Source organism: Octopus sinensis, linkage group LG4, assembly GCF_006345805.1.
Source record: "Octopus sinensis linkage group LG4, ASM634580v1, whole genome shotgun sequence".
Lineage (NCBI taxonomy): Eukaryota > Metazoa > Mollusca > Cephalopoda > Octopoda > Octopodidae > Octopus > Octopus sinensis.
The window spans coordinates 127,820,414-127,847,043 of record NC_043000.1 but is presented as its reverse complement, the minus strand read 5'-3'; the positions used below and the strand labels follow the sequence as shown (position 1 = coordinate 127,847,043).

General features: G+C 37.3%; 1 protein-coding gene and 1 long non-coding RNA gene across 2 annotated transcripts in view; one reads left to right on the top strand and one right to left on the bottom strand.

The window, feature by feature from the left end:
- The window catches only part of LOC115210740 (sec1 family domain-containing protein 1), a 127,430-nt gene extending 117,949 nt beyond the window's left edge, over window positions 1-9,481 (top strand). The window contains exons 21-24 of the mRNA XM_029779449.2: window positions 3,269-3,305; window positions 3,457-3,522; window positions 7,076-7,153; window positions 9,203-9,481. Of these exons, the coding sequence (XP_029635309.1) occupies window positions 3,269-3,305; window positions 3,457-3,522; window positions 7,076-7,153; window positions 9,203-9,229 (208 nt within the window). The 3' untranslated portion in view covers window positions 9,230-9,481. The remainder of the gene's footprint in view (window positions 1-3,268; window positions 3,306-3,456; window positions 3,523-7,075; window positions 7,154-9,202) is intronic.
- LOC118763117 overlaps window positions 8,251-26,630 on the bottom strand; it is a 274,270-nt gene continuing 255,890 nt past the window's right edge. Inside the window, exons 3-4 of the long non-coding RNA XR_004998870.1 lie at window positions 11,185-11,282; window positions 8,251-8,456 (exon numbers count right to left, since the gene is read on the bottom strand). This is a non-coding gene — a long non-coding RNA (uncharacterized LOC118763117). The remainder of the gene's footprint in view (window positions 8,457-11,184; window positions 11,283-26,630) is intronic.

The window sequence follows — 26,630 nt, the reverse complement described above, 5'->3', positions numbered from 1 at the left end:
ATTGGTTAGGCATAGGAGTGGTTGTGTGATAAGTAGCTTGCTTACCAACCACATGGTTCGTGGTTCAGTCCCACTGTATGGCACCTTGGGCAAGTGTCTTCTACTATAGCCTCGGGCCAATCAAAGCCTTGTGAGTGGATTTGGTAGATGGAAACTGAAAGAAACCTTTCGTGTATATGTATATATACATGTATGTGTGTGTATATGTTTGTGTGTCTGTGTCCCCCCAACATCGCTTGACAACCGATGCTGGTGAGTTTACGTCCCTGTAACTTAGTGGTTCGGCAAAATAGACCGATAGAATAAGTACTAGGCTTACAAAGAATAAGTCCTGGGGTCGATTTGCTCGACTGAAGGCGGTGCTCCAGCATGACTGCAGTCAAATGACCGAAACAAGTAAAGAGTTAGTTTTTTGATGTTCAGTTGAAGATTTTTGTCTTCATTTAATGATTCAAGTTAGGGTATACTGGATTGGGTTTTCCATTGTTTTCTCTTGGTCCTGGTGGAAGGATTTAAAGTTTGCAATGTAAGTTAGCAAATCTCTTGTTAGTTGGTTGTGTAGTATTTCCACTGTTATATTTGGATGGTTACTTTTCCTCGGGGACCTCTACATTCTTTTAGTCCAGTTTGCAGATTTCCTTTCCAAGATGTTAAACACACAAAGAAGACATTTCTTTTTTGATAGGTCATCATTCTATCACTGGCAGTTTTCTTCTGTCGGTGTAACTGAATCCAGCAATGCAAGGCTATGAACCTCTCTACAGTAGTGTCTCATTTCATCCTGTGGCACCTATTTGCAGTTAGTTGACCTGAGCCATTCGGTGTTATGTGTCTCAGCTATAGGCACAAGCCAGTACCAGCAACACGTTCCTTTTTCTTATCAACAAGCTTACAATGGTGCTTTGTGGTTCCTGTTCACAAATATACTGCTTTGTGGTTCCTGTTCACATCAAGTGATCGGGCCATTGTGTGCTTCATTTTTATTTTGTCAGAGGCACAGTACAGTACAGTGATGGAATAAAATATTTGGATTCTTAAGTAAGCTGCCATCTTTAACCAGATTAAATGAAGACAAAAATCTCCAACTAAACATCAACAAACTAACTAATTACAGGACATTATTTTGTGGACTAGCAGAATTGTTAAAGCTTTGGACAAAATGCTTAGTGGTATTTCTTCCGATTCTTTATGTTCTGAATTCTAATCCTGCTGCTGGGATGTAGTATTACTTACTGCCTTATGAAGTCTTGTCTGGTTAACATGCCAGCAAGGAAAATGTGGACATGAAAATGTTGGTGGTGGTGATCTGATGCATTTTGAGATATATTTAATAATTTCAACAAATAAACAAAACTATTTATTCATTAACCCTTTCATTACCGTATTTCTGTTGAGATGCTTTGTGTTTCTTTCAATTAATTTTAAATATAACAAAGAATTTAGTAAAATAACTTAGTTATCATTAAGCTAGTGTTAGGAACATAAATTGTGACTAAGGTTTGGTAGGTTTTAATTCAAAACTTATGAAAACAAGACATTTGTACTACAGAGCCAGAGCCGGTTTCAGCCAGGTTGGTAATGAAAGGGTTAAAGATATACTTCATTCAAGTGTCCGTTCTTTGTGAATGCCCCAATCTCATTTCTCGTGATATGCACCTATTTGCCACAGCCTAGGACTTTGTCACTTTACAGTTACTTCTATGTCAACAACTTGTCAAAGAATGAAGCAATTCAAATTTCACTTGACATTGAAGTCTATCTAGATTATTGTTACTACAAATGATGGATTGTACTGCATAAGTATCTTTGGCAGCTACAAGTTGGTTGTAAAAATGACCAGGCAAGTGGATTTTTATATCATGCCTAAATTTAACATCCTCAAGATGATGTTGGATTAAACACTGAATTATATTTTAGCTTTCATTGCTGTGTGGTATCTAAGAGATTGGAAAAAGCCATTTGGAAGGCCTCAATGATGATGGGAAGATGATTTAGTCATGCAATTTGGGTCAAGAAGGAAAAGAATGGTGCAATCAAGACAGAATTGGAAGTGCATTGTGACCAGCAGTGTATAACAGCATTTGCTATGATTGGTACTGTGAAACTGTGATAAAAGGCTTTTATCTCCAAATATAATTAAAATAAGTGAAAAACTGGTAAAAGAAGATATAGCATGAAATTGTCATAAGAATCATCATCATTGTTTAACATCCGCTTTCCATACTGGCATGGGTTGGACAATTTGACTGAAGACTGGCAAGCCAGGAGGCTGCGCCAGACTCCAATCTGATCTGGCAAGGTTTCTTAGCTGGATGCCCTTCCTAATGCCAACCACTCTCAGAGTGTAGCAGGTGCTTTTTATGTGCCACCAGCATGAGGGCCATTCAGGCATTACTGGCATTGACCACACTTGAATGGTGCTTTTTATGTGCCACCGACATGGGAGCCAGTCAAGTGGCACTGGCAATAACCCATGCTTGAAAGGTGCTTGGTGCAGGTGTGGCTGTGTGGTTGAGAAGTGTGCTTCCCAGTCACATGGTTCTGTGTTCAGTCCTCCTGCATGACACCTTGGGCAGGTATCTTCTATAATAGCCATGGTCCGACAAACGTTTTGGGAGTGGATGTGGTAGCAAGGGGAATTGAAAGAGAAATCTGTTGTGTACACTCATACACGATATCACACAATGCTTCACTAAAACTACATTTTAATAAACACACACACATGGTATCACACAATGCTTCACCAAAACAACCTTTATGAGGTTGACTTTGCCTTGCAACACACCATAGTGATGAGCCAAAGAAGTTGCCCCTGTTGATCACTTAACCAGCTAGAAAGAGCATGAAAATAGCATGAAAATATCCTTCAAACCACATATCTATTATCTTCAAAACAAGCATATTCGATAATATAGTCTAAGGTACACTATTCCTAAAGGTCAGGATGGCTAAGGCTTGAATGTCTTTATATTACAGGTCTGTGTATTTGATTGGGCTGACTCGGAAGTAAATAACATGCAGATCGATGTATTAAAAATAAGTTAAATCTCTCTCTACTATCACAAAAAAATTATTTAATAATATAGTCTCAAATATGCTATAAAAAAGATGGGATGGTCACGTTTGAAACAGCTTTGATATAAAAAAAAAATTACTTGTTGGAGACTGATCTGGGGTTATACATAATAGTTGAAATATATAACTGAAAAGTTTTATCTTTATGTTGTTTACTATAGGTATTGAAATATTGTTTTTCTTAATATTGCAGTTCTGCTGTTGCCAGAAATAAATCTCCATTCCAAGAGGTAAGATACATCTCTCTCTCTCTTTTATATTATATCTATCTATATATATATATATATATATAAATTCAGTCATTGAAATTATCAAGTTGTCTGTCATTTTTCCACACTTTTTATATTCTGTTTTCAATAATATCTTTGTTCTTGTTCTCAGGCCTATGTTTTCATTGTTGGTGGAGGAAATTACATAGAGTACCAAAATCTGCAGGACTATGTCAAAGTAAGTGGATATCTATTGTTACTTAGAAAGAAAACAAAAAAACAACTGTTCAAACTTTGTTTTATTTTGTTCCAGTTAATGACAGCTTTTTTTTTCATGGTAGCATGTTTTGAACATGGATAAACAGACATTAGACAGCAAAAAAATTGAAGCATGATTTGTATGGTTGAATTCAATTCCTGTCACTAATACCTAGCTTGTTTTTCAAGTGAAGGATTTTTTACCCTGGACAGGAAATGTTATCAAACATCACTGGTTGCAGTCCAGCCACAAATGTTGATGCCACTGCCTGTTGCCATAGCTCAGTGTAGTTTTGTAAAGATTCACATAGCTATACATACCATGGGGACACACATACTTATATGAACATGGGGATAAACAATCTCCACATTTAATCATTCCATCTTTGAACTTCTCTACATCAAGATCTGAAATGTAAGATCTCTTCCCTGAAGATGGAGGTTCATTTCATCCTATGTTAAATGCATCCATATGGTCACATTTTCTGATGTGCTAAATCTACGAACATTACTATGGATCACCAAGCCTTCAGAAACAGCTGTTGGACTTGTAATACCTTTTATTCTATCCCATTAATTTTCTCTGTCATTTGTACTCTGTGCAAGTCGATCCTTTTTATATCTGTCATCATCATCATTTCATGTCCATGTTCCATGCTAGCATGGCTGTGATGGTACCACAAGAGCTAACCAGGTCATAGTCTGCACTAGACTTCTGTGTCTGTTATGGCAGGGTTTTTACAGCTGGATGCCCTTCCTAACACCAACCACTCAGCAGAGTAGACTTAGTGCTTTTTATGTGGCACAAGCACAGGTGAGATGTGTCTAATTTGCTTATCCCCATATTTGCTTCTGTACCTGCTCAACCTGATCCCTCTAATGTCTTTCTTTACCTTGTGGAATATCTTTTGTAAAGACATCAGAGTCTAAGTTTGAATCTTTTGATCACTTAGTGTATTCTATACAGAGAATATCTGGATCTCATCTGTGGACTATATATATACTTATTTATTGTCTATTTTCCTTACTGGCATGGGTTGAATGGTCTGACCAGAACTGATGAGTCGCAGGACTGTATTGGTCACCAATATCAGCCTTTGTATGGTTTGTATGGCTGGATGCCTTTCCTAGTGTCAACCACTTTACAGTGTATACTGGGTGCTTGATTTTGTATCATTGGCATTAATGATGTTGCCAAGTAACTTACAAAGGAAAGGAAAAATCCCCCTCAACTGAGTTGGGTGGGTGGGTAATGTATTTGAAAGATGGAGAGGTGGCTTAAATACCAGGTATTGAAAGGCTAAAGTATGATAGAGGGACAAGCACAGGTCTCTTGCTTAAAGGAAATACATGGCTACTCTACATTATATAAAAGTAGGAATAGATGGAAAGAAGGCAGAAATGGCAGTGACAAGTTGCCAGAATAAACACTTAAGGTACATATACACACAATAGGCTTTTTCAGTTTTGATCTACCAAATTCCCCTCACATGGTATTGGTCAGTCTGGGTCTTTGGTTTCAGTCCTACAGTGTAGTATCTTTTATTAAAGTCACGTAGTTGAGAAGTCAACTTCTCCAACACACAGCCATGCCTGCAGCTAGAACTGGTGTTTATATTAACTTTTGAAAAAGATTTAATTATTTTCTTTTTCTCTTTATCACATTTAAGTTTTATGAATACATAGTCTTGTATTCTTTCTTCTAGTTTCATCCTTATAGCAGTGGACTTCATTTTTGTTTGTGTATTTTTATTTCTTTTTGTTTTTAACAGTAGTTAAACTGTAGTTTGTATTTATACTGTTTTCTAATGTGTGTTTGTTTTGCAGTTTTTATCTCTGCCAAGTGTGTATTGTTCACTTTTTTTAAACATAAAGAAATTAGTTATATTTCTCTGACTTGACATTATAATATAGTTTTTATTTATCTCTAGAACTAATTATTATTCTGTATTTAAGTATTACTCAAATGTTTTTCTTTCGTCTAGAATCTGTTTCGTTATTTGAGTTTCATTTTTGTCTGTTTAGTTTCCTTTTTAATGTTTATTCATCATCTTTGTTATAAATTTTATCTTAAGTAAATAGAATGTAACTAAATTAACCCTTTCGATACCAAACCAGTTCTGGCTCTGTAGTACAAATGTCTAGTTTTCATAAGTTCTGAATTAAAATCTTCCACCAAACCTTAGTCACAATTTATGTTTCTAACACTAGCTTAATGATAACTGTTATTTTACTCAATTCTTTGTTATATTTAAAATTAATTGAAAGAAACACAGAACATCTGAAAATGAATACTGTAACAAAACAGTTAAAGATTAACTCTGTCTAAACTTATGTGTAATCTGAGTATCTTACATTTTCCCCTTTTTCTTGGAGCCCTAGAACTCACAAGGCTGGTTACCCAGTTCCTGTTGTGTATAAATGACAAAAATCACAATATTCTCTCTGAATGGATGTCAGGGTTCAAGGGAAGGAGGCAAATCACTTATATCGTTCTCCTCCCATAGTACTTGACAAGTACCTTTTGTTACCAATCCCAAAGGGATGTAAGGTAAGCTTGGCAGGATTTGAACTTAGAACATAAAGAGCTGGAAGAAATGCTACTAAGCATTTTATCCAACATGCTAATAATTCTGCCAGCTCGTCACCCTACATTTTATGGTACTACATAAGAATCTAATTGTTTATGATTCATTAGTGATGGAAGTAAAAGATCTCTAGCCAAGAGTGATTTAAAGGAAATGGTTATGGAGGGCATGAAGAAAAAATGTAATGTGAAAATGTATAACAAAATTTGTGTTTTAAGTTGATTTTCCAAATTATAGCTCTCCACGTGTATTCTTTTGGATGGGGGTCATTTTTAAAACAACAAATCAAAGGGTTTCATAGTTTATTTCAGTTTGAAGTGGGAAACCTAAAGATTTGTCCATGATAACACAGGTGCATTACTATTGTTGCTGTTTAGCTCCAGGACAGCCCTGACTGAGTAGACCTCTGATCAAGGGCATTCTAGCCTTCACCATTTTGTATATCTCAGATGAAATGTGTGTGTCATTAATATTGGTGTAGTATGATGACCAAGTGGATAGGATATCACACTTTTCTGTTGGATCATGGTTTTTTTTATTCTGTTGTAGTCATAGGGAAGTGTTCGCTTCATACAATACACTCAACTCTACTTGCCAAGCAAAAAGAAATTATTAATATGATACAATGTCACCATTTATTACAATTTGCTAAATAACTTTCCTTAAGTTTCTTCTTTAATTACTTAAGTGGAAAGTTACATGCTATCACTCACATAGTAGACACATTCAATCAGTCTTCACACTCACATAACCACCTTTACCTCTTTCACATACACATGCAGTCAATGAAACACAAATAGTCATTCTTACTCTCTCATGTCTCACACACAGTATCTTGTCTACTTCTCACTACCGCTCTCTCAAACATGCAATCAAATATTTTGTTTGTTTGTCTTCATTCATTTCTGTTTCACTCAATTTTTAATTTTAAACATTCTTTTGCAGTCAAAATCCAGTTCAATCCCTAAACGAATAGTGTATGGTTGCAGTGACATAGTTAATGCTTCCCAGATGATAAAACAGGTAAGTAATAGCCAATACTTATTTCATCCCCTTCATGTCCACTTTTCTATGCTTGCATGGGTCAGATGGAATTTGTTGAAGCAAATTTTTCTAGAGTTTGATGCCTTTCCTATTGCCAATCCTCACTTGTTTCCATATAATATAACATTCTCCCATAACCAGACATGCTTTCAGGGAAGATTTGAAACAAACAGCACCACTTGTGTGGCAGTGGACACTCATAACTATGATGTTATATCAACACAAGGAGACACACTTGCATTCACACATCCACACTCAACTCAAGTTTCATGCTACTGCAATCTTCAGGCATACATTCATGTTGTTTTTTTTAGCCTGAGATCAACTGTGATCAGACAGACATACAGTCAAAGATGTTGCAACTAAGACCCCCAACTACTTTTCTTTCTTTCAAGCATAGTGATTCTAGGCTACACTATCTGTGTCCTTTTTTCATAAATGTGATTCAAAGGAGACTTCACTACTATTTCTAACAAGTTGAATGACCAGGTAGAGGCTCTATCATTTGCTGTCTCCATGTACAAGGATTGGTTGTCATTCAGCTGAAGCTAGTATAATTTCAAATCCCCCTTCCAACCATCATTTTTCCCTTCTTTGCTTCTCACCCTTGCTCCAGTTCAACAACCTTGAAGCTGAGCTGCCTCAGTTTCCTTGTTAGGTGTTAATCTGTGTTGCATTTCTAAGGGATTGGCTTAGTAGACATGTTTCTATTTACATAGAGCCAGACAGAAAACTAGGTGCTACACCTACCATATGGTTGAGTGTTTGGTGTGAAAGAAAACAGTAACTCACTTTATACACATCTTTCTCTCCAGCCTCCGCAATATTAACAGATGTAAATGCATTTGTTATGAAAAAAAATCAAAACTCAAAATCTGAAAATAAAAAAGAAAATTGAGTTTCATAAAATTGAAAATTAAATTATATTCTGTTTTGGCTGTTTATGATGTTGGTGGTTGAAATATGTTTAAAAAAAAAAGGAATCAAGAAAATAATTTGTATCCAATACAATTAAAAATACATTAGACATGTTAGATGTAAACTTAGTTGTAAGAAAAAAAAATTGAGACCTTAGCATTTACTTTTTATTTATAGTTTTAAGTTTTATAAAAGTGGTATTCCTGAAGATTGGTAGTTTAGTATTCATATTAGGTCACTCCTTGTGAAATAAGTTCTCAACCACATGGTTTTGGGTTCAGTCTCACCGCGTGGCACCTTGGGCAAGTGTCTACTATAACTCTGGACCATTCAAAGCCTTGTGAGTGAATTTGGTAGATAGAAACTGAAAAAAAAAGGACCATCATATATTTGTCTTGACATTATGTGATGATAATGAGCATCATCATTAAACAAGTGATGTTAATTATGTTACCTCTGTTTCAATTAATTTTCTAAATTAGAATTTAAATAAATGTCATTAAGTTCATGTTGGAAATATAAACACAAAATTTTGATGGAAGATTTTAATTTAAATCACTTTGCATCAGAAAATTTTTATCTTAGAGCTAGGAATGGTCTCTGGCTGATTTGTAATCAAGTGTTAATATGAAATCACTATGAACTACTCTTCATTTTATGATGCAAAACTTCATGTTAAATTGCTAATATTTAAATTAATATAAGGTAGTGAACTGGCAAAAGTGTTAGCATGCTGGACAAAATGCTTAGTGGAATTTCCTCAACTCTTGTTCTGAGTTCAAATTTTGCAAGGTCAACTATACCTTTCATTCCTTTTAGGGTTGATAAAATAAGTACCAGTTGAGCACCAGGGTCAATGTAGTTGATTAGCCCTATCCCACCAAAAATTTCAGGCCTTGTGCCTAGAGTAAAATTCATACCTTGTATCATAATTGTTTATAGAAATCTATCTTTTGTTATGTTTGACTAAATCCATCTATAAATGAAAACAGGGTTTATAATTTTATCAAATAAAATTCTCGATTATTTTAGAAATTACTGAAACAAACTGAAATTTTCATTAAAAATTATGATCATGAAAATGTTTTTTTTTCCTCTTCTGTTTTTCAGCTGACAGCTTTGGGAAACGAAATATGAAATTACTGGGGCTGTTAGGAAAAACCATATTTCTCAAGATTGGTTATTTTTGATACTCTATCAGCGTCAGGTTCAGTCCGAGCTCTCTGAATACTTTGTAAATCATCACTTGAAGAAAGAAACAAAATCCTTTTAAAACATATATATATACCTGCTTTCATTTTAAGCCGGTCTCACTTCAGGGCCAGCCACCTTCGATTATTGGTCATCATAGGCTGTTACCCCATTTCTCCAAATAAACTTATTAAAATATTTGAATTTCCTTTTCCATTTGTCATTTTAAAACTTTAATTTATATCTCTCTGATCTTTTATCTCTTTCTTTCTTTCATTGTTTCCTGATTTTGTTTCCCTATCAAACAGGAAAAATTATGGCAAGTTTCAGTGAAAATCTTGGTTTACATGACTAAGTTGCATGGTTTCAGGAAACATCAGGTCTTGAGCAAAACCTGAAATCATTGGATATGTGTATTACACACACACACACACATATACATACATACATACATACATTTTGTGCCGGTGGTATGTGAAAAACAACATTCGAGCGAGGGTGTTGCCAGTGCCACTGGACTGGCTCCTGTACAGGTGACATGTAAAAACACCATTTGAGTGTGGCCATTGCCAGTACCGCCTGACTGGCCCTTGTGTCGGTGGCATGTAAAAATACCCACTACACTCTCGGAGTGGTTGGCGTTAGGAAGGGCATCCAGCTGTAGAAACTCTGCCAGATCAGACTGGAGCATGGTACAGCCATCTGGCTCACCAGTCCCCAGTCAAACCGTCCAACACATGCCAGCATGGAAAGCGGATGTTAAACGATGATGATGTATATAAAATTCTCAGTTGTCCATAAGTCAGATAAAAAACTCACTCAACATGAATAAAAGAACAGGTATTTAGGTTAAATTTGACGGTTTGCCTAAAAAAAATATCCCATCCAAAAATAAAAAGTATTTTTAGGAAATCAAAAAATATCAAATAGATTATGACCGAGATAACAGTAGTGACTCTTGGCTTCCAGAACCTGGCTTGTGTATTCCTCACTGTGTCTCTAGGAAGATCTTTGAAGACTTCCTTGATCTTGGCCACAAGCTTGGCCTTGGTGCTGCAGGCAGAGTGGTCGGTGTCTTTCTCAACCACACCCCATACTTTGTAATCCATGGGATTACAATCAGAGAAATTAGGGGCCAGAAATTGGGGCTGGTGAAGTCAGAAATAATCTGACAATCGTTTCTGACTTTCTGGAAGTATGGCAAGGGACTGATTCCAGTTAGCGCACATATGGTCTTACAACTGCAACCCTCTCCATCCAGGGTTTTACCACTGTCTCAAACAGCTTCACATAGGTGTCTGAATTGAGCCTAAAGTCTCTTCATTAGCTGTTGGATGGATTCTGGTAGGCAGACACAGTCAGAACACCTGCTGTATCCCTTCCTGTTGATTGTGGCTTCATAGTCTCTGTTGCAGCTAATCCATGTCACATCTTACAGTGTTCATAGAGCATTGAACAGCAGTACTGATGTCAGCATTTTGATTCTTGGTGTGAAACATCCTGATACAGGTAACTTTTCCAAAAAGTTGCTGTGTGGTAAGTAGCTTGCTTACCAACCACATGGTCCTGGGTTCATTCCCACTGCGTGGCACCTTGGGCAAGTGTCTTCTACTATAGCCTCGAGCCGACCTAAGCCTTGTGAGTGGATTTGGTAGACGGAAACTGAAAGAAGCCTGTCGTATATATATATATATGTATGTGTGTGTGTTTATGTGTTTGTCCCCCAACATTGCTTGACAACCGATGGTGTGTTTACGTCCCTGTTACTTAGCAGTTCGGCAAAGGAGACCGATACAATAAGTACAAGGCTTACAAAGAATAAGTCCTGGGGTCGATGAGCTCAACTAAAGGTGCTCCAGCATGGCCACAGTCAGCTGACTGAAACAAGTAAAAGAGCATACCTTCCGGTCCTCCATGTCAGCTAACTTTTTCTCAACTACAACTGTAATCTTTGTGCTCTCCTACACTGTTGACTGTTCACCAATACATCAAGATGTTCCTAAAACAGAAAAAAAGAGACATAAAAAAAAATCAACTTTAGCCAAACACCTTGTACGAAGAGGTGCTGAAAAGTTTCTAAAGGTAAAAAAAAAAATACAGGAGGATCAGTTAATTCCCCTTTCAGATTCATGTACTTGTTACAGCAGCCCTTCAGTTTTTCTAAGGGCTGTAAAAGAACTCAGAAGGTTGGCCCTCCAACCAGGCCTTTTGCTCAGAAAAGGCAGACATAGCGTGGCACCTTGGGCAAGTGTCTTCTACTGTAGCCTCGGGCTGACCAAAGCCTTGTGAGTGGATTTGGTAGACAGAAACTGAAAGAAGCCCGCCATATATATATGTATATATATATATGTGTGTCTGTGTTTGTCCCCCTAGCATTGCTTGACAACCGATGCTGGTGTGTTTATGTCATCGTTACTTAGCGGTTTGGCAAAAGAGACCGATAGAATAAGTACTGGGCTTACAAAAGAATAAGTCCCGGGGTCGAGTTGCTCGATTAAAGGCAGTGCTCCAGCATGGCCGCTGTCAAATGACTGAAACAAGTAAAAGAGTATAGAAAACATGATGATGGTAGTGAATATATTCCAGAGTTGTATATCTGTTCTGCACATGAGTCTGAGGTCATGTATTGAGATTAAAACAATCACATCATGGCTGAATCACTTTAGCAATCTAAGAAAACAACAAATATTATAGTTGGTGGAATCCTGTCATAACAGATTAGCAATATAATGAATTTTTCAATTAATATATTTGTTTTAATAAATGGCCATAATCTTATGGAAATAAGTCTTGTAGCAAAATTTGTTACTATAGAGCAAAACTGAACACTTAGCTAAGATTTCTTGCTTCAATTTAAATTATTTTAAAAACCATTTTTGAGACATCAGTCCTGTAAATCAAAATATGTATATAATATTGATTGAACTATGGACAATGCAATGGGGAGACAGTCAATTGCCTGAACAGTGAGTGGGATGCTGTATTAATATGCTAATGTATCAGACAGATGCACTGAACAAATTTGTCTCTTGTATTGTCATTTTTTTTGTATCCTTTACCATTGTAGAGGATACAATGGAAAGAAAAAAAAAAAACGTCTGCTTCACACATGCTGAAAATTTCAAAGGTCACGACAATAAGAATATATTTATTTATTAATTTGTAAACATTAGTAAGAACAAAAGTGTTCTAACCATGGCTATCAAGCCTTTTTCTTGGAATCAGATTCTTTTAAACAAAACCATTCCAACTGATTATCTTTCAAATTCTCCATCTGTGACCTTTGACCTCAGTCTTGTATAAATTCAGTGATTGTCTCTTTTTTCTTTAATTCAGTAACAAGTGTTCTAACTGTGACTATCCCTTCGTTGTTTTCAAATTTCAACTCAGACATCATCATCATCATTCAGTGTTTTAAATCTGGGTTTTGTCTCTGTTAATGGGGGTGGCTGGATCTACCTCACACCATCTTGCCCGGTTTTTGGGTGTCCTCCCTTCTCAAACCCAGGATGAAGGTTTGCACTTTCCTTTTTCAGGTAGGCAGGTGCAGCCCATTCTCCTTTGCTGTCATGATGCTAGGGCCCCCTACCAATACAAGTCTAAATAAGTGAATATTATCAATCAAGGTTTATAAAATCTAATATAGTTTGATAAAACAGTTTAATATATATTATTGCAGTATAACAGTTAAAAATAACATGAAGAATCTGAATTTACCAAAATGTTTCAAAACATTAAATATTCCATTTACTGTGTTCTTGTAAATAGCGTGAATAAGAGTGTATTTATGATTTGTTTTTTGTCAATCTCATTATAACAAATCTTTTGATACAACAGATATGGCCATGTGGATACAGTGTTTGCTTTGTTACCACAGGGTTTTGAGTTCTATCTCGATGCATGGCATATTGAGCAAGTGTCTTTTGTTGTAGCCTTAAGTTAGCCTAGTCCTTAAAAATGAAATTGATAGAAGAAAACAGTCTAGCAACCCATTGTGTGTGTATGTGCCACTAGGACATGAAGTAGACAATGTGTATATGTGTGGCAGCAATATATATGTGTACATTCTTTAAACATGCTGGTGCATATAGTGTTGGAATTTTTGTTGATAGGTGTTATGTGGGTATGTAGGGGGTGGGTGGGTTTAAATATAGGGACTGAGGTGGATAATGTGTGTTAAGCTGAAAAAAGTGAGGTTAAATGAGAAGGGGGTTGGGATTTAAGATTGTTGAAGACTAAAATCTGAAGGGGTAAAATTTCCTGTTCCAGATGGCGATGGGAGTTCAGGAAGACTTCTGCAAGAGCAATCTGAACAAATGTTCAAAGGTATGACTAGCTGAGTGGAAGTGGCATGAAGCTAGAGTGTTGTTCTTATGTCCCATAATTTGTTGGCAAAATGATCGGCTTGGCATCAACTAGTTTGTCCTATGTAAATAGAGAGGCAAAAAGAGCAGAGGATGCAGTAAATTAGATTGAAGGTGTGTGGAGTCAGTAACATGGAAGAAGTGGTAATGGGTATCAGTGAGATCAGGAGTGTTTGAGAGGAAGGGATATGCATGGCAGTGTGAGCGAGAGCAAAGGGAGAAGCCAGGTTGACTGCCAGGAGTGAGGAAAGATACAAACCAGTAACTTGTATTTGGTTATGGGTGTATTTGAAAAAAAGGGAGGGGTGAGTTGGGAAAAATATAGAAGGTGACAGGGCAGGATTCAAGGTGCAGAAAGCTTGTTATATATTGCATTGGAGTGATAGTATGGAGAAATGGTAGGTGAGGGGTAAAAATGGTAGGTGAGGCAGGTAAAAGTGGGACAGGCTCAGGAAGAGATGGCTGATGCATGGTTAACAATCATTGATATACCAACCATATAGTTCAGGAATGAGAACAGGGAACTGAGAATATAGCTGATGAACAGGTTCATGTAGTTGGGGTCCATCTCATTCCCATTGCCATTCCCAAGACTTGTTGGTAGAACTCTCCTCTGAATGGAAAGCAATTTAGGTTAAGAATAAGTTCAGCCTAATAGATGAGAGTAGAAGCGCTAAGCTAGGGATGGGTGTTTTGGTCTAGAAAATGTTTGAGGGTGAGGAGGCCTTCATTATGAAGAATGACAGTGTAAAAGGGTTTGATATCAAGGATGAACAGGAGATGGGAAGGTCCTGGAGGGAAAGAGAAGAATTTGAAGAGATAAAGTGTGTGATAGGTATTATGAATGTGGAAGGGAGTGTAGCCACCAGGGGAACAAAGATGAGGTCAAGATATGTAGATATTAATTCTGTAGGGCACTTGCAGACAGAGAGATAATGGTATAGCCAGGATTGTTGGGTTTATGGATCTTGGGAAGGAAGCAAATGATAGGTGTGCATGGGGTTCAGACGAAGAGGTTGGAGGTAATAGGGAGCAGGAGGGATGAGGAAGTGAGTTTGTTGCTAGTGGAGGAAATGATATGTTGGTTGTGAGGCATGTGTTGGAGGGTAGAAGACAAGAGTTGAAAGTGGTAGTCTTGTAGAGGTTTGCACAACTACAGCTCTGCCCTCGTCAGCTGATTTAATGCTGAGGTTCTCAGAGTTGGAGGCAATGAAAGGCCTAAAGTTTGGCTTGGGAGATGTTAAGTTGTCAGTCATACTTATGGATTAAGGGTATGGTAACAAATGCTTGCAAACTGTTCAACTGCATGGAAGTGACCAGGGGCTGACATCCAATGGGATGATGCAGCCCAGGTCAGTGAAGCAGTCATGTTTACTTGGTGCGGGTAGGACACCTTCCCTTCACCACCTAACCTACTTTCCTCCTCCTCCTCTCTTGCTACTCCTCTTCATGTTGTAACTATTCCTCCTGATTTTCCTCTCTCTAAAGCTGAGCATTCCCAACTCTGTAGGGGGACTTCATTTCATATCCCTTACCCTATACAGCAATGAATTTCAAACCTAGGCTGACATCAGACACTTTGTGCACCATGACATGCATGGGGCAGGAGATAGCAGCAGGTGTATGAGTGTTGGCAGTGGAGGGGAGAGTGGTGGTGGTGTGAAAGTAGGTATTGCAAGGAGTGGGGAAAGAGGTGGGTGTAATGGTGTAGGGTGAGAGAGGGTGGGTGAGTGATTGAAGCTTGTAGTTCTTGGTGTAAGAAAGAAATTATTTGGGCTTTGATGGCCCTTCTAACACATGGCAGCATAGAAGGCTGATGTAAAACGATGATGATGATAGTTATTGCTGAGTTTTGCTTGCTTTTAGTTGGTTGGTCTAGAAAGATTAAAATATGATACAGTATTCATAAAATTAATTTGTCTGACTAAAAGAAATTAGCAGATATTGACACTGCTAATAAATACAGTTAAATATTTGGTGACCTCATTAAAACCATGATTTAACTTTAAAATACAATTTTAATTTTATTCTTTAAAACTAAAATTGGTGTATTCCAATACACCAGCATTTTTGATAACCAAACACCACTCAGGTCTCAAGGGTGCTGGACAGGCAAAACAGTGTTGTATAATTCCTGCATTTGCAGTAGTATGGTAAATTGAGGGGAATTTTATTTGACAGTGCTTAAAGAATGAATTTTTTTCAGTTGTATACAAAAGCATGGTTGTGTGGTTGAGAAGTTTCACTTCACAATCACATGGTTTGAAGTTCAATCTCAGTATGTGACACCTTGTCTTCTGGTATAGCCTCAGGTTGATCTATACTAGGGGTTCCCAACCAGGGTCCACGAGTAAAAATTGTAATTTGTGGGTCCATATATAAAATTTGTTTACTAGGAGAGGTACCTGTATTTATTGAAATTTTCAAGATTTGTATTTGGAATTTCATCATCATCATCGTTTAGCATCCGCTTTCCATGCTAGCATGGGTTGGACGGTTCACCTGGGGTCTGGGAAGCCAGAAGGCTGCACTAGGCCCAGTCTGATCTGGCAGTGTTTCTACAGCTGGATGCCCTTCCTAACGCCAACCACTCCATGAGTGTAGTGGGCGCTTTTTACGTGCCACCGGCACAGGTGCCAGATGAGGCTGGCAAATGGCCACGATTGGATGGTGCTTTTTACGTGCCACCAGCACAGAGGCCAAGCAAGGCTGGCAACGGCCACGATCGGATGGTGCTTTTTACGTGCCATCAGCACGGAGGCCAGTCGGGGCGGCGCTGGCAACGGCCATGTTCGGATGGTTCTCTTATGTGCCACCTGCACTGGTATCACACCCACAATTTCCATTGATGTTGAGCAATTTCGATTTTGATTTTTTGATTTATGTTATAAATATAACGAAATTGCTTCATTGTTAGTTTTTACTAACCTACAAACAAATATTTTATTTCAAAAATTCACATGTGCATATATGGGATCCACAGATGATAAAGATAGCTCTCAGAGGGTCCACAAGCAAAATAAAGTTGGGAACCCCTGATCTATATCTTGTCAGTGAAATTTGGTAGACAGAGACAATATATGGCAGTCTGCTGCATGTACATGTGTGTGTTCTTGCATTGAATTCACTTAGAGAGTAGTGACATGCATGTCCCATTGCTTGACAGTTTGACAAGTGAAGATGAGCACTTTACTTGGAAAACAAATAAGGGTTGACACCAGGGGCATCTAGCTGTGGAACACTGCCTCAAGAAGTCCCATTCAAGCCATAGCATCATAGAAAAAGCAGATGCAAAAATGATAACACTGGTGATAACACTGTAAGCTATTAAATATCCACCAGGCTTCATATAAATTTATATTTTTTTATTTATATTTTTTAATAAATTTTTATAAAAATTTATAATATAAATCTCCTGCCCCATACATGTTATGGTGCACAAAGTGTTTGATGCCAGCCTAGGTTTGAAATTCATTGCTGTATAGGGTAAGGGATATGAAATGAAGTCCCCCTACAGAGGAGAGAGTGCTCAGCTTTAGAGAGAGGAAAATTTATAAAAAATTATATATTTTTTTTATTGAAGGTGTTTATAGTATAAAAGTAAAAGTAATCTAATGTAGATACCTTATAGACAGAAATAATTATTTATAATTTAGGCATAAAACCAGCAGTTTCTTTTCCATTTTTTGTTTTTAGTGAGAGAGGAGTTAATCAATACAATCAACCCCGGTCCTTCATTGATACTTTATTTTACCAACCCTGAAAAGATCAAGATTAAGTTGAAATCAGATTCTAAGTAACCAGAACAAATAATGCAAAGCATTTTTTCTGATGTTCTCATGGTTCTGCTAATCCACCAGCTTTCATAGACAGAAATAAAAGCATTATTACAAATCAAAGTCTTAACCATCATGGCTGAAATTCTCTTGATCTAAGGTTGCTGGTTATTCAAAGCTTGCCTGGAGTTACACAATAGCTATTGCTAAGATGGTATGGTATTGTAAAAAAATGATCTTGGACTTAACAAAAGTACATTGAAAATGAAATACACACACACAGCACGTTTGCGTTTTCTGTAGTAATAGAATGAACAATGAATTTACTTGATATTCCAAACAATTTCATCTTTGAGACTAACATCAATAAGATACAAGCCAACAGTAAAACTGCTACATTGTTGCTTGACATGCAAAAAATAACAGCCAAATAGCCTTCAACTCTTCCAGGGAGTCTTAAAAAGAATGAGAAAATGCATCTGAGAATGTAGTTTTACTAACAATTTACCCAGTAAAAAAATATCAGAAAGACCAGGGCTAGAATGCCTTTGATCATAGGTGTGTTTGTTGAAGACTGACCTGGGGCTAAGCAACAACAAGCTGGTTCAGTAGAAACTGTCACCTTTTATGAATTGAAAAAATGGTGTCTGTTTTCTTCCCCTGCTGTTTGGAAGAGAAATACAATATTCTGTAGCAGCCATTTAGTATGACAATTAAACAGCAAGAGCTGGTTATTAACCTGTAAAGGTGAGAATAATTATCTCTTAAAAAATTTATTTCAACTGCAGAAGAAATCCTATACTCCAGCTGATAGCAGTAGAAGAAGTAGTAGTAGTAGTAGCAGTGATTTCACTAATATTATACTGCTGTTACTGACCATTAAATAGCCCCAAAGCTTGCAAGTACCCTATTTCCTGGCATCAAGAATGTTATTTTTACACTAAAATAAGTTACAATAATGAAAATATACCTGTACTCTGTAAAAGTCAAAGGTTAGATTTTACATTAGTCAATTTGACCCCCAATGGAGGGTTAGCTGTACTAAACTTATTGTCTTCATGCTGTAAAAGTAAAAGACCCCTTACAGACTAATAGGGTCTATTATGTTGCTAAGCCACTAACAAAACATTCTTTTCTTTTTTCTTTTACTTGTTTCAGTCATTTGACTGCAGCCATACTGGAGCACCGCTTTTAGTCAAGCAAATCGATCCCAGGACTTATTCTTTGTAAGCCTGGTACTTATTCTGTCGGTCTCTTTTTGCCGAACCACTAAGTTACGGGGATGTAACCACACCAGCATCGGTTGTCAAGCGATGTAGCGGGGACAAACACACACACACATATATATACATATATACGATGGGCTTCTTTCAGTTTCCGTCTATCAAATCCACTCACAAGGCTTTGGTCAGCCCGAGGCTATAGTAGAAGACACTTGCCCAAGGTGCCACACAGTGGGATTGAACTTGGGACCATGTGGTTGGTAAGCAAGCAACTTACCACACACCCACTCCTGCACCTATACATGTTTGGGAAGTTTGTAAAACAACCAGATACCTTGATTTTGTTTTTTATATGTTCCAGTCATTAGACTGCGGCCATGCTGGGGTATCACTTTGAAGAATTTTTAGTCAGCTGAATCGGCTCCAGTTTCTTTTTTTTTTTTTTGTAAGCCTGGTACTTATTCTATTGGTCCTTTTTTTGCTGAACCACTAAGTTATGAAGATGTAAATACAGCAACTCTGGTTGTCAAGCAGTAAGTGTGGGAGATAAACACAGACACAAAGACACACATACATAAATGGGCTTCATTCAATTTTCATCTACCAAACCCACTCACAAGGCTTTTGTTGGCCTGAGACTAAAGAAGACACTTGCCCAAGGTACTATGCAGTGGGATTGATTCTGGAACCATGTGTTTGGGAAGCAAGTTCCTATCGTTGGGAAGCAAGATCCTTACCACACAACTACGCCTGTTAATCCCTATTTTTTTCCTAATTTTCAAGTCAGAATAGTGTGTCTAATTGTTCCAGGTGCCTACGAATTTCCAAGCACACAAACACCCTGTTACCCGATTTTCCCCTTAACCCAGTGATAGATCTAGGATGTGACAGCTGAAAGGAAGAGGAGGTTCATGAGCAACCAGTTGGTACGCATTTATGGTTGAATAGACTGGAGTAATAAGAAATGAAATGCCTTGCTCAAGGACAATGAGTTGCCTTCTCCAGGAATTTAATCTGAAACTTTATGACAAGGAGCCAAGAGCAACCTAACAACTAAACCATGCACCTTCACAATCAGAATATAAATATATTTAAATTGGACTCAACACTAAAACTAAACTGGCATTCCATTGGTTATGGCAATGTGGGTTCCTGTTGAACTGATCAACAGAACAGCCTGCTCATGAAATTAACGTACAAGTGGCTGAGCACACCACAGGCATGTGTACGCTTAACGTAGTTCTCAAGGAGTTTCAGCGTGGCACAGAGTGTGACAAGTCTGGCCCTTTGAAATACAGGCAACATGAAATAAAATTTCTTGCTCAAGGAAACGACTTGCTATCAGAAACTGAACTGATGATCTCATTGTTGTTTGAACCCAGTTAGTCTTGACTGAGCAACTCATAATCACAGATTTCCCAGCCATGAACACCACATCCTTCTTTTCAAGTAAATTAAATTACCCGATACATTCTTTAAGATGGTAGGGTGAGATTTAAAGGAAATTTGACTGCCATTTCTAGTGGATTGAATGACAGCACAGAGGTTTCTTTAGTGCATTGGGCTTTATGTTAGTCTGAAAATCAAATCTTTCCTTCATTTGATTATTAAAGCATCAAAGTAAAAGTTTTACAAAGTTGAATGTAAATGTATACCTAATGTAGTTAACCATATAGACAGGAATAATTATGCATAAAGGAGCAAGTCCAAACCAGTTTGATGTATATGCTTCTCTCTCCCCACCTCACTGTTTCTATAAGCTAGGTCTCCTCTTTCTTTTTCTGTGTGTGTGTGTGTGTGTGCGTAGACAAAGTTGTGGGGTTAAGAGGTTTGTTTCCCAACCATGTGGTTTGGGGTTCAGTTCCACAGGGGGCACTTTGGGCAAGTGTCCTCTACTTTAGCTCCAGGACAAGAAAAGTATATGGTAGATGGAAACTTAAAGCTGCCATTCATATGTGTGTGTGTGTGTGTGTGTGTGTGTGTGAGTGTGTGTGTATGTGTGTGTGTATATGTGTCTTGATACAGCACAATAATTGAAAATGACCTCAACGTCATCATATAAGTAGTGTTGCTTGTTTTCTGGCTTTCATGAAAAGATGTCTGGCCAATATTATTTTACTTAAGAACTCAGTGACAATTGGTAACAGAAAGTGTGTTGGCCACAACAAATTCTATCTGACCTATGCAAACATGGAAAAAATGTACATTAGAATGATGATGATATCACAGGAAAGTTATTATTTTAGCCATTGTTACATTCACTTTGGTTTCAGTTTTTTTTTTCCTTGATAATATTGTCTACTTGTCTTGCCTAGGGTTCGCAATTTCTGATGGAGATGTAGTGGTGCCAGCATGACATACAGTGTGTCTTTGGTAGTTCTTAGATCTACCAGAGGCCATCTTTTGCCATTTATGACAACAGCTGAATTCTTCCAGAAAGAGATAGAAACAAACAATAAAAAAGAGAGAGAGAGAAAGAGAAGAGTCAACCTCAGTATAAAGCTGGTATTTTAATTATTAGCCTTGATGAAAAACAAAGTTAACCTTGGCAGTTTTTGAACTCAGAGCATAGAAAGTCAGAATGAATACTGCAAGCTAATCTATCCAAAACTAATGACTTTATCATAGTAATGTCGACTATGGGTTGTTAAATATTTGTCACACCACTTACATGTGGCACCTTGAGTGTGTTCTAGTGTAACTACAAACCAACAAGTGCTTTGTAAGGGAATTTGGTACATAGAAACTAGAAGAGATCAGTCATATGTAAATATTTTGTGTGTAAGTGTCCATAAACAATGATATTCTATGCCTCTCACTGCTTGAGTGAAGCTAGTGACAAGGACATTCAGTGTTGATATTATGATTTGTCACTCTCTGATTTTCAATGTCCTCTAGACTACAGAAAAAAGAATCCCTTTCTTGCAAAACAGGAAGTGAATCTGGTTGTAAAAACCTGCCACAAATATCTTCCAGTGAATGCTAAATAGATGAGTACATATATATACATACATATATATATATATATATATATATATATATACACATGTATATATATATATGCACATACACATATACCCATACTTGCAAACACTTACATCAAATGAACATATATACTTTTACACGCAATTCTTGTTTGGAACAATATCTCAAAGCACATAAAGCTATAAATAATAGCATATAAATATTGGGTTGAAAAGTCCTGTTGGATAGAAAAAGTCAAAGGTGTGACAATATTTACATGCTATTATTTATAGCTTTATGCACTTCGAGACCCAGTGTTTGAAAAAAGAATTATTTCACATTTCTTTTGAAAGCTTATAAAATTCTTATGACATCAGTAATGTATTGTTTTTCTGTAGTTTCAGCTCAGAACTGTGGCCATATATAAAGGGTAAAGACCCCCTTCAGTCATGAATGACCATGGGATTGCACCTAGAAAGTTACCCTCCTACACACAAGTCCGGGCAAGGTTGTTTATGGAAGACCAGCAGTCGCCCATGCATACCAGCCTCCCCTCTCCACGCCACCAGTGTTATCCAAGGGAAACACAAAGGTCGATACAGCTTGGCACCAGTGACGTCGCAACTCATTTCTACAGCTGAGTGAACTGGAGCAACATGAAATAAAGTGCCTTGCTCAAGAACACAACACGCAGCCCGGTCCGGGATTCGAGCTCACAACCTCACGATCGTAAGCTCGACGCTCTAACCACTGAGCCAGGCAGGTGGTGTACAAAACAAACAGATGTATTAGTATAACGCTCAGGAATAGAAAAAGCCTTTTACGTTTCGAGCCTACACTTTTCTACAGAAAGGGACACAGAAAAAACAAGGAGAGAAAAAAATGTGTGTAGTGTCTAACGATCTATCATGGCAGTGCAATATATAGAGTCATAGAATCTTGTGGCCATACATACAAACTTTTGTATGTATACACCAAGTTGAAACATTGGTGCAACCATGATGTTCTGGTGATCTGAAGATCTAGCCTTCTTTATCTGCATTGATTTGTAAATTTACAACTCTATTGTACAATGCATAGCATATATATTGGTGCAGACATGTAAACATAATTCACTATTCACAGAAATTATTGTTACATGATGTAGGTTGCAAAACAGCTGTAATCCTAAGGATATCAAGTGGCTAAATAAATAAATTCATCTCTCCTATGTCCTGATGTTTTATGGTTTACACACACACACACACATTCATAAAAAAGGGATAGAAATAGCTAACATGAGTCTTAGGTCAAAATGCAAACTTTGGCTATGACAAAATGTTTAATTTACTCAATCTTATTGTCTTCAATAGTTTTTAAAGTCCTCCATGAATTATAAGTAGTTCTCTTGAGAAAATAACCAGCTTCATTTAAATATCTATTTAAAGACAATTATCTTAACTTAAGCATCTGTTAACCTATTTATATATTTATTTATAAAGTGAGACTTGCAATTAGAAATATATTCATCACAGGATATCTTCATTATATTCTCTTTTATAAAAACTAGACGTTTTAATACATGCTTGCTATGCTTCTAATTATGACCATCTGTATCGTTAGTGAATGAAGAAACTTCTACATAGTCATTCTTGTGGTGGAAATAACAGCCAAGTCTCCCTGAAATCCTACCCGACATCTTAAAAGAGAGAAAAAGGACATCTTAGATAATGTGATCCTTGGATACATTATATTGGAAAAGTTAGGAAAAAGGTGGGATAACTGGAACGCTTTTTGATTAGATGTCTGCATGATCAGAACTTTCCTAGGGCTAAAAATCCGCCTACAGTATTGCTATTTGATTTTTATTCTCAAAATACTTGATTATTGTGGGGTCATATAGTAGGCAAGTTATCTAACATTTTTTCAAAAAATAGGTACCAGCTCCCTTTTATCACATTTTAAACAAGTCAATGAAGTCATTCAACTTTCTAGAAATAACAGCCAGATCTCCCTCAAAATATATCTTACTCTCATACAGAGGAGGACACATGGTAGTCTACAGTACACTTGATTAAATTGAGACCCCCTTCAGTCATGAATGACCGTGGGATTGCACCTAGAAAGTTACCCTCCCAGGCACAAGTCCGGGCAAGGTTGTTTATGGAAGATCAGTAGTCGCCCATGCATACCGGCCTCCCCTCTCCATGTCACCAGTGTTATCCAAGGGAAAAGCAACAGCAGATACAGCTTGGCACTTGTGACATCACAACGCATTTCTACAGCTGAGTTAACTGGAGCAACATGAAATAAAGTGTCTTGCTTAAGAACACAACACACAGCCCGGTCTAGGATTCGAACTCACAACCTCACGATCGTAAGCTCAATGCTCTAACCACTGAGCCATCTGCATTCACCTACAGTACACTATGCCTGAATAAAAAGAATGAGCAGTCATAGCATGGTACTTTGGGCAAGTGTCTACTATAGCCTTAAGGTAATAAATGCTTTGTGATTGAATTGGATAGATGGAAACTGTGTGGAAGCCTCTTCTATATGTGTATGTATCTGTGTTTGTCTTTCCTACTATTTAACAACCATAACAGGGTTAACCCCCTCCCCCCCCCAGCTATTGTTGGAACTCATTTACAGCTGTGTGGACTGGAGCAACATGAACTGAAATATTTTTGCTCAAGAACAGCACACTGCCTAGCCTGGGAATTGAAATCATGACCTTACAATTAGGAGTGCAACAACCAAATCACTAGGCTTTTTGCCTCCACATGGATTAAGTTTACTATTGAAGAATAGTAATTAACACTGTTGAGCTTCTACATAGTTTCCATCTGCTAAATTTTATTCACAGGGTTTTGGGTGATCTGAAGCTATAGTAGTATTTTCTTGGTTAAGGTGCTGCGTAGTGGAATCGAACCCCAAATCACAGTCATTAAGTGAACATCTTAATCACAAACCTGTGTTTTATTGCATCCGCATTACATTATGAAAGAGCGTTATATCTCGCTACTGATGAAGTATTGTGATGAAGTAAGGCAACACACATACAGAGTACTGGATTAACCATTAAGCAAAATAAGTATGTGCTTAGGGCATCAAGAAAAGAGGGCACCACAGAAATGGTAAATGGTTTACAGCACAAAAGAAATCACTTTAAACTTTTTCACATAATATCTGAAGTTGTTTATATATTTGGAAATATGTTATTTTGAAGTGTTCACAGTGTCACAGTGAGGATCTGATCAGAGACTTTGAACTTAAAGTTATGGGGATGTAAACACACCAGCATCAGTTGTCAAGTGATGCTGGGGGGGACAAACACAGACACACAAGCATACACACACACACACACACACACACACATATATATATGACAGGCTTCTTTCAGTTTCCGTCTACCAAATCCACTCATAAGGCTTTGGTCGGCCCGAGCTATAGTAGAAGACATTCGCCCAAGGTGTCACGCAATGGGACTGAACCCAGAACCATGTGGTTGGTAAGCAAGCTACTTACCACACTGCCTAAATACATATACATGCATAATACCTTTCAAAACGAGCCTTTATGCAGCTGCTTGCCTTGCCAGAAATAATACCTAATTTTTTTCTTCCCATCATACCCTGTTGTCTTAAAAGAAGGAAATATTTGAATTGTGTGGTTCTGACTATTTGAGAAAAACGAAATATAGATAGGATGCTCAAAGCTTGAATGCCTTTGATCTGAAGCCCACTCAGTCAAGACTGCAATTAAACAATAACAATAACAACAATTTTCCTTATTTTATCAGAACACCTTGATGATGGAGTGTTGAACCAACTTGATATGAATCATTTAAACTTTCAGGTTAATTAACTTCCTCTTTTAATGGTGTTTTCTTTTGTTATGTGATATACTGAGTCTCAATTAGTCCAGTCTGATTAACATCAGGTACTCTTTTATTACATATATACAACATATATACATATTACATTTCCTTAGATAAAGTTTGAATGCATAACCTTTACACTGTAGTGTTGGAGGTAGAATAATTTTGTTTTTTTGCTCTTACAACTTTGCTACTGTGCTGCAAATATTCAACATTAGTTGATCAATTACATTAACAGAAGTTTTGTAATAATACAAGGTCTTATATAGCCCTTTTACATGGCTTGTATAAAACTCCTAAAATTAAGATTCTATTTTTAAGTAATCAGTAATATGTTCAGTACTACATGATATTTTTGAAATACACTGTCCTTGTTTCTATTAATTTTGAAATTAGTTAGCTTTTAGCATTCATATTACTCTCTATCAAATGTTTGTTTGTTCCTTCTTGAGCCACGCCTGGCTCATAGGACTGGTTTCCTGGTTTCCTTGGCGTATAGGTTCCCTACCTTGATGAGACGCCGGTCCATCGCAGGTGAGCTGCAAGATACAGGAGGAAAGAGTGAGAGAAAGTTGTGGCAAAAGAGTCAGCAGAAATTTGCCATTACCTTCTGCTGGAGCTGTACAGAGCTTAGGTGTTTCGCTCATAAACACACACATCACCTGGTCTGAGATTTGAACCTGCGATTCCTTGATGCGAGTCCACTGCTCTAACCACTAGGCCATTTTGAAGATATGATTATTTTTAGAATGATATTATAGGGTAGGTGTAAGGGGCTGGATTTGACCAGTTTAAACTTAAAGCAAGTAGAATATTTGGGCCTGATATGGCCTGTTTAAATATCAAAGGGTTAAGCTAGTGTAAATTACCATGAAATCTTGATGGAAGATTTTAAGTGAAGCCACTTTACACAAGAAGTTTATACCATAGGACCAAAAGGAGTCTCAAGTGGGTTGGTACCAAAAGGGTTGAATAAAATCAAATGTTTATCTCAAGCATACAGGTTCATTAGTCTGGAGCTTATCCAGATTTTCAAGGGGGTTAGGCTGAGAGTAGAAAAACCCTTTCTGAACAGAATGCCAGTCTATGACAAGTTTAACTCCTTCTCGTATGTTACTGGTTCTCATTTTCAGCTAAGTGAACTGGAACAATATGAAATAA